General features: G+C 40.2%; 1 protein-coding gene across 3 annotated transcripts in view; it reads right to left on the bottom strand.

Annotated features, from left to right (window-relative positions):
- Positions 1–677: 677 nt before the first annotated feature.
- Positions 678–8,501, bottom strand: part of SPTLC3 (serine palmitoyltransferase long chain base subunit 3) — a 127,020-nt gene continuing 119,196 nt past the window's right edge. For 2 of the 3 annotated variants that reach the window (XR_009535299.1, XM_060123132.1), the window contains 2 exons: positions 7,215–7,344; positions 678–1,869 (listed from right to left, as the gene is read on the bottom strand). Coding sequence is in view for 2 of the 3 variants with exons in the window: in XM_060123132.1 (XP_059979115.1) it covers positions 1,756–1,869; positions 7,215–7,344 (244 nt within the window). In the remaining variant the exon portion in view is untranslated. The remainder of the gene's footprint in view (positions 1,870–7,214; positions 7,345–8,501) is intronic. The other variant, XM_060123133.1, reaches the window with a different exon arrangement.

The raw sequence follows: 8,501 nt of genomic DNA, 5'->3' as shown, positions 1-8,501 counted from the left end.
GGCTCAGAACCTTCACTCCAGTGGTGGACTCTTGTTGTATAATTGTTCTCCAGTTTGTGAGTTACCCACCCAGCAGTTACGGGATTTGATTTTATTGTGATTGCTCCCTCCTACCATCTCATTGCAACTTCTCCTTTGTCTTTGAATGTGAGGTATCTTTTTTGGTGAGTTCCAGTGTCTTCCTGTTGATGATTGTTCAGCAGTTAGTTGTGATTCCACTGCTCTCACAAGAGGGAGTGAGTGCACCTCCTTCTACTCCACCATCTTGAACCAATCTCCATGCTTCTCCATCCAACACGGGAGCTGTGGGTGGAGTTTCTATCCCAGCTCACAGCATGAAAGCCTTGGTCCATCTGTGTCATGCAAAGTCAAACCTCTCTTGAAGTGATTTGTTTATAGTGTCATTTGATGGAGTGGAATGTTCTGTAACTCATTCGAACTATTACAGAAGCTTTGCTAAAAGGTCACCACTGCTTTTTAGTGTTTCCCAATCTGGGCACCATCTGGAAGCTTGATAAAGATAAGGTTTTCCCCTGGCTTCTTCCATACCAACTAGATCCAATTAGCAAAGTGTTACTTTTGCAGAGAAATTTGTGTTCACGTTAGGAGAGAGAGAGACAGACAGGCAGACATACAGAGACAGACAGAGAGATAAAGAGAGACAGAGACAACTCAAATAAATTCCAGTTAGTTGCCCAATAGTGTGCAAGCCCACTTAGCACCAAATTGGAGTGCTTATGCCAGAGGATAGTCATATTTATTAAGCCTGAATGGGGAAGGGGGTCAGAATTGAAAAGTGGAATAGCATTTACTTTTAAATGTCATTTTTGAATCAATATGTTCTTCAAGTGTAGTCTTGAGAGGCAACTCTAAAGGAACTTGAATTTCCCCCATGTACTCCAAATTTAATAGGAAAATGACCACTCAGTCGTTAAAGTAGTAAAAGCGATGCTAAACATTCAGTCTGCATGGCACCAACAACATTCAAGTTGTTATAACTTTACAGTTTTAGTCTAGGCCTATCATTGGCTTGCTTGCCTCTGCCCTCTTCCTGATGAAACAAAAGTCTTGAGTTTTCCAAACCTCAAAACTCAGCTGTAAAACTGTAGGAGACCAGCAAGCGGAAAAAGAAAATTTCCTTTAAAGATGTTTGGTCGCCGCTGGCCAGGCCTGCACTCTCCCTTGAAACATTAACTATGGCTTTTGACACTTGTCCTTGGAAAAAGTCCAAATGTGGCAAATGGTAGAGGCAACATTTCTTTACCCTCCTGCCTGGAACTCCCCGTGATACGGATGAGTTCTAGCTGGTGTTTCATGGGTAACAAGGAGTCCACCTACTGCCCATCACCCTTGCCCTCATCTGCAGATGAAATTAGCAAACACATAATAAGATCTACTGAACTAAAAAATCAAAACCCTCTTATTTGGTTGGAACTCCTGCAAGGGTCTGGACCAAAGAGGCTGCACAATAGCAACTAAAATACAGGCTCTGTGCTGTTAAAACTATTCGAAGAAGTGTGTGTGTGTATTTGCAGCAGGATACTTAGGGGAAGAGAAAACTAAACTCTGGAACCATAGTTTTGTCTCTGCAGAGATATTAAAAGCACAACAATCATGTCTCCCTTGGCTCAATGAAATTGGTTTGGAAACCAAAACTGTCCTTAGAAAGGAGAAGAAATCTATTCATATTTCTTTGGAGGCAAGGAGGGAGGTCTTTCTGGCAAAGTCTTTAGGCTCCATTCAGGTCCAGGAAACTCAATCCTCAAGTTCAAAGCTCGTCTCGTCGTAGAGTTCAGGGCGTGCTGACTTCCTGTTCCGGGAATATTTCACATGCAGGAGGTCACCCATCTCATCCAGGGCTTCCAAAACCTGCAAAGAGATTCCTTCCATCAGTTCTCTTTAAATCCCCAAGTGGCCTTGCTCTCTGGCCTTTCTCACAGAGAACCACACTCTTCTTTTGCCAGCTTATTCGATTTTAAAGAAAAGGAGAAAGATCCAAATCATTAAGCTGTGGTTCATAAGTCAGCCCTAGAGGAATGTTAGAGGCTAATGCATTTTATTTTCATATTCTTTAATAGTCTAACTCCACATTACAAATCTTTAGTTTATTTTGGGGGTGAGAGGAGAGGAATAAAATCATCTGATCCATGCTTACCCTTGAAGGATTTATTTTAAAGTTTAATGACATATATAAACTTGTGGAAGAAAAAGAAAACTTCACAGATTACATTTGTGTTAATTCTTCATGACACAGCAAACCAACCTGGCCAGGAAGAAAATGGAACATTATGGAGCTAATTAGGTTCCTCCTCTCTCTCCCATTCTTCTGCTGCCCCCCTCCTCCCACCCTCAACTTTTAAATACTCATGTCTATGCTCCATAGAATAATAGAATTTAAAACCACAAGACACCAAGAACTCATCTGTTTCAATTCTCTCAATCCAGGCAGGTAAATGTATCCCCAAGTTTACAAATGAAACAACTGAGATCCAGAACATACAAAAGGTAAGTTTTTCCTTCCAGTCTATCACTAATCCTACTGAAATGGGCATGCCTTTTTAACCTTTTGGGCCTGTTTTTCTCAACCAGTCAAAAGAAAAGGGAAATGATATTAGAGTCCAATGTTTTGAAAAAGGTAAAGTGAGAATCGTTACCATCAGAATGAATGACTCATGGGGCTTATGGATTTTCTCCGTTGGGAAATCTTCTAAACTGACATTAGTTAAGATCCCTACCAAGATGTTAAGAATAGTTTATTTCTGGGTGGTAGGATTATGGGTAATTAAAATTTTCTTTTTACTTCAATTTATTTTCTTAATTTTTATACCAAATATAAGCCCTAGGAAAAAGTATCAGGCTTTACATTTTAAGTGGCATCAATCTGGGGTAGTTTCTGTTGCTTTTCCTGAAGGTGGGGGATGGAGTAGCTCTGTGGCTTTGAAAGTGAAGGACCCACACACCTGGGGGAGAAATACCACAATTCATGAAGGATGTGGGAGGAAAACATAGGATTTTGATTCATTTTAATCTCAACCTTTTAAAAAATTACAAAAATATTTTTAACACAATTTTAAAGGTTACTTTCCATTTACAGTTATTACAATGTATCAGCTATATTCCCTGTGTTGTGTACAATACATCCTTGAGCCTATCTTATACCCAATAGTTTGTGCCTCTTGCTGCCCAACCCTTATGTTACCCCTCCCACTCTCCCTACTGGTAACATGTAGTTTGCTCTCTATGTCTGTGTCTGCTTCTTTTTTATTATATTAACTAGTTTGTTGTATTTTTTATATTCTACACATAAGCAATGTCATACAGTACTTGTCTTTCTCTGTCTGACTTATTTTACTTAGCATAATGCCCTCCAAGTCCATCCATGTTGCTGCAAATGGCAAAATTTCATTCTTTTTCATGGTTGAGTTATATTCCATTGCAAATACATACCACATCTTCTTTACCCATTCATCTATTGATGGACACTTAAGTTGCTTCCATATCTTGGCTGTTGTAAGTAACACTGCTATGAACATTGGGGTGCATGTATCTTTTTGAACTAGTGTTTTTGTTTTTTTCATATATATACCCAGGAATGGAATTGCTGGATCATATGGCAGTTCTATTTTTAGTTTTTTGAGAAACCTCCATACTGTTTTCCACAGTGGCTGCACCAATATACATTCCCACCCACAGTGTACGAGGGTTCCCTTTTCTCCACATCCTTGCCAACATTTGTAATTTGTGTTCTTTTTGATGATAGCCATTCTGACAGGTATCTCAACGTTTTTAACTTCTTTTTTTGTGTCTGTTATAAAATGTACATAATATATTGGTAATGCATGTATTATTTCTAAATGGATTTATGTTGAGGCCCACTAATCAACTACCTGAAACACACCAGTACTCAAACAAAGTCGGCTTTATTCAGCTTGCTGCAGCAGGGAATATGCACTCCAGAAGGACCGTCTTCGTAACAGGGAGTTGGGAAGGGCTACGTATCACATCTGGACTTGTGCACGAGATGATTCTAAGGAAGCAGGGGCCAGTTCTGGCTTGGATGCTGTGGAGAAGCTGGAGCAGCTCAGCGTTGTTTATACGTAGACTTATCTAGAAGGCGGGAGGATTATAGCTAGGCTAGAGCTGTCCTTGGTAACGGAGCAGCTGCCACTCATGTTAGAAGAGGGACCTTTTAAGTCATTTTGTGTTTGTAAAGTGTCCTCATTTTTGTCTTGCTCCAAACGTGGTCACTGAATAGACTTCTCTAATATTGTATATTTTCTGCGACTGTCATTTATGTTCAGTTGCTACCTTAATGCCCTGACTGTTCAAGGGGTCATTTTTCACTTCTCTTAGAGTAAGAAACTTGCTCAAAATTTTGTATTGATTTGACGATCTCAAAAGTTTAGAGGCATTTGTCTAGATGAGGTTTCCGTGCTCCTTCCAAACCAAGTATTCCGCAGGAATTAACTCATGAAAACAATCACAAGGTCTGATATCTATTGAACTGGCTATTCGTGAGTGCCTCCATGCCGTTTGGATCAGAAAAAAGATGCAAATTGACCCAAGCTGTGCATCCCCTCCTGCCATCTCTGGAGCGTGCTTCTGGGCACATCCTCTTCTCCCCATGCCTGCAGTGCCCCTCTCTTCGCTCCCTTATCCCTTGATGTGTAAATATGTTCAAGTCTTCCCCCACTTTCAAGGGCTTTTTCTAAACCTATTCTTTTTGCCTTTACACACTTCTCAAAAGACTTGCCTACCATTTCTTACCACCCACTCATTACATTTAGAAGAAACAATTTGTTAAAATTAATATTCTCTAAAATATACTCATTTTAGAGAATCTGCACAATATATAGAACAAAAACAGCAAAGTTCTCCCATCATCTCAAAATCTAGAGTTAGCTCAGTTATTAACATGTTATCTAATAAATTGTTATTGTGTACCTACCATGTTCTATACATTGGTTTAAGTCCTAGAATATAATGGTGATGCAGAAAGATATGGACCCGTGTGAGTGTCTGTGTGTAATTCGAGCTCAAAGTATCCCTTCAATTTTTTAATTCTTTGTATTCTTATTTCTGTTTCCTGCACTCCCCTAAAACTCTCTTTTCTGAGCAACAGCAAGATTCTACTAACTGCTAAGCCAATGGTTTCTTCTCATCTCTCACCCCACTTGGATGTTCTGCTATTTTGTAGAGACATTTTTAAAAATTAATTTTTATCGGAGTATAGTTGATTTACAATGTTATGTTTGTTTCAGGTGTACAGCAAAGTGAATCAGTTATACATCTACATATATCCACTCTTTTTTAGATTCTATTCTCATATAGGTCGTTACAGAGTATTGAATAAAGTTCCCTGTCCTATACAGTAGGTTCTTATTAGTTATATATTTTATATATAGTAGTGTGTGTATGTCAATCCCAATCTCCCAATTTATCCCTCCCCTCACTTTCCCCCTTGGTAACCATAACTTTGTTTTCTACATCTGTGACTCTATTTCTGTTTTGTAAATAGGTTCATCAATAGAATATTACTTAGCCATGAAAAAGAACAAAATAATGCCATCTGCAGTGACGTGGATGGACCTAGAGATTGTCATACTGAGTGAAGTAAGTCAGACAAGAAAGACAAATATCGCTTACACGTAGAATCTAAAAAAATCGCAGGGACATTTGATCCTCCCCGTCCTTGAAGCTTTTTCCATTTTACTGTGTTGAGCACTACACTAGCTTATGACTTTTCCAATTGATCTAGCTCCATCTAAGCCCAGTTCCTCATCTGTGATTCCTATATCCAACCAGGGATGTAGGGGGAATCTGCGCTTGGCCCGTTCACTTATATTTGGACAATTATATTTTCTACCACTGACTTTAATGATCCCTTAGCTCCTCAGATTACAGCAGCTCCAGCCTTGCATACTCTCCTAAGCTCCAGAATTGGATTTTATTTTCTTTAAATTTTATCGAAGTATAAATGACTCAGTTACACACACACACACACACACACACACACACACACACATTCTTTTTCATATTCTTTTCCATTATGGTTTGTCACAAGATATTGAATATAGTTTCCTGTGCTATACAGTAGGACCTTGATGTTTATCCATCCTATATGTAATAGTTTGCTTTTTCACAGCTGGCCCATAGATTTGTAATCCCAACATGTCTAGAAGTGAGCTCGTTTTATTCCCCCAGTCCTGTTGGTGTTATGCTGTTCCTTGCCATATACCTTAGCTCATATACGTGCTTAGTTTTGCCGTTCTTTATTTGCTAGAGGGCTAGAGACCTCGGATTATTCTTGATTCCCTCACCCCATATGTGCCCTGCATCCAATATTTGCCAAGTCTTGGCAGCTTCATGCATGCATAACGTCTATTCCTAGATCCATTCCTTTTGTTTCCATTGCCCTTGACCTTGTCGTCTCTTGTTTTGTTCAAATAGCTCCATAATAACCCACTCCACCTTCATGCAGTTGTCTATATTTCTTTTTCGAGATGAATTTATTCTGTCTGATATTATTGTGAAGTGCTTATTTATAGTATGTTCTCTTAGACTTTTTGCCCCAGGGTTTTGCATAGAGCAGACACCTGATAGTGTTTGCTAAACTGCATTGATTTTATAAGACAGTTTCATCAACCCTAAACTGACTGACTTGGCTTGGTTCTCTGATATTATTCATTCACACAGAGATCGAAATCCAAGGACAATGAAATGTGGTTTTGAAATCCTTTACACCTTACGTAGGATAAGCTTATATGACAGATCTGTCTTTGTTGTTGTTTTTCCAACATGTGGCTTATTTGGGTCATCTTTTCTTATGATGGACGTGGTGGCTGTGAGCAGTGCCAGGATGCAGGCAGTTACTGCTGAAATAGCACGTGAGATCAGCGTCTGCCTTTAAGAACAAGCAAAGAGCAAGATGTCTGGCTACTCAGTGGGTCTTTGCTATGAAACCAAAACACCGACTTGACTCAAGTCTTCACTGAGCTGATTTCCTTTTCTATCTGCTGAGCTGATCACATTGCTGGGCATTGTTAGGATACCCTTATTTTTTATTTTTATTTTTTAGCAGTGAGTGTTATTAGTGTTGTTTTCTTAAACCATCCAAGAGAAACCCAGGGAAACCCAAGCAAGCTCAGTAAAAGAACGTGCTTGGAATCCGAGGACCCCATCCTGTCGCTTCTGCTGGGCTGTGGAGTACTTACTGCGTCTAACATCTCCCGCGTATGTGCTGCTGAAACACAGAACCGAGCCCGGGCTTCTGCAAGGGGAGTAGCTGGAAATCCAACGACCACCACGCCGATTTTTCTCTTTAATAGATGCCTTGCAAAAGCCCTAAGGGAAATGTTAAAAAGGAGGTTAACTGAGAGATGACAAAATTACACTGCAAAAAGAGAAAAAAAGGAATGTGGCTAATTGACTTTTATTTTTTTTTTAATTTATATTTATTTTGGCTGCACTGGGTCTTAGTTGTGGCATGCGGGATCTTTAGTTGCAGCATGTAGGCTTCTTAGTTGTGACATGCGGGATCTATTGGGTTGGCCAAAAAGTTCTTTAGGGTTTTTCCATAAGATGTAATGGAGAAACGTGAACGAATTTTTTTGCCAACCCAATAATTCCTCGACCAGGGCTGAACCCCGGCCCCCTGCATTGGGAGCACAGAGTCTTACCCACTGGACCAACAGGGAAGTCCCTACTTTTTTTTTTTTTTTTTTTTTTTTTTTTTGTGGCACTCACGGGCCCAGCCGCTCCGCGGCATGTGGTATCTTCCCGGACCGGGGCACGAACCCGCGTCCCCTGCATCGGCAGGTGGACTCTCAACCACCGCGCCACCAGGGAAGCCCGTCCCTACTTTTTTAAAGTAAGTAGAAGATGACTGAAGTAATGAAACTTCTCTCAGATACAACCGATAAGGAAATATGGCAGCCAGTCACTTGATGGTACCCATAACTGAGTGTGTGTACTGTGGGGTATGGCGCACTCATTAGACAGTTACGTGCACAGAGTCTTTGACATTGAGCAGAAAATGCTGGTGCACGTGACCCTGGTTTAACAAGTCTGCACATATGTAAAATCTTTTGTCTGCAGGGTTCCTAAGGAATAAAAACCATTACTCAATGCAATTACCTGAAGAAAGAATATGTTAGATGCATACCTATATGCTTTAAAAACTTAATACTGATAATACGGTGTGGAAATTTTAAGAAGCCTCTACTTCGTGACTATAATTTCAGGATCAGGGTCAGAGGGTCTGCAGGAGCCAATCCCAAGCCATGTTATCTTTCCAGAGACAAAGATTTTATTTTCCATCAAGCCAAAGACAGGAAATAGCAAGGGTCTCCTCATTTGTTATGTGTATGTTCAGGGATAATAAACCCATTGGCTGGATTAAGGGGGGATGGGGAAGGAGGGAGGGAGAGAAATGCACACACACACAAGCTGGTCGGTAGAAGCAACCTGGAAGCTGTAGGTCATAGAATTACAAAGCTCTT

This window comes from Lagenorhynchus albirostris, chromosome 15 (assembly GCF_949774975.1).
Source record: "Lagenorhynchus albirostris chromosome 15, mLagAlb1.1, whole genome shotgun sequence".
NCBI classification, from domain to species: Eukaryota; Metazoa; Chordata; class Mammalia; order Artiodactyla; family Delphinidae; genus Lagenorhynchus; species Lagenorhynchus albirostris.
Note: the sequence above shows the minus strand (reverse complement) of the source record. Positions and strands in the feature narration are given on the sequence as shown.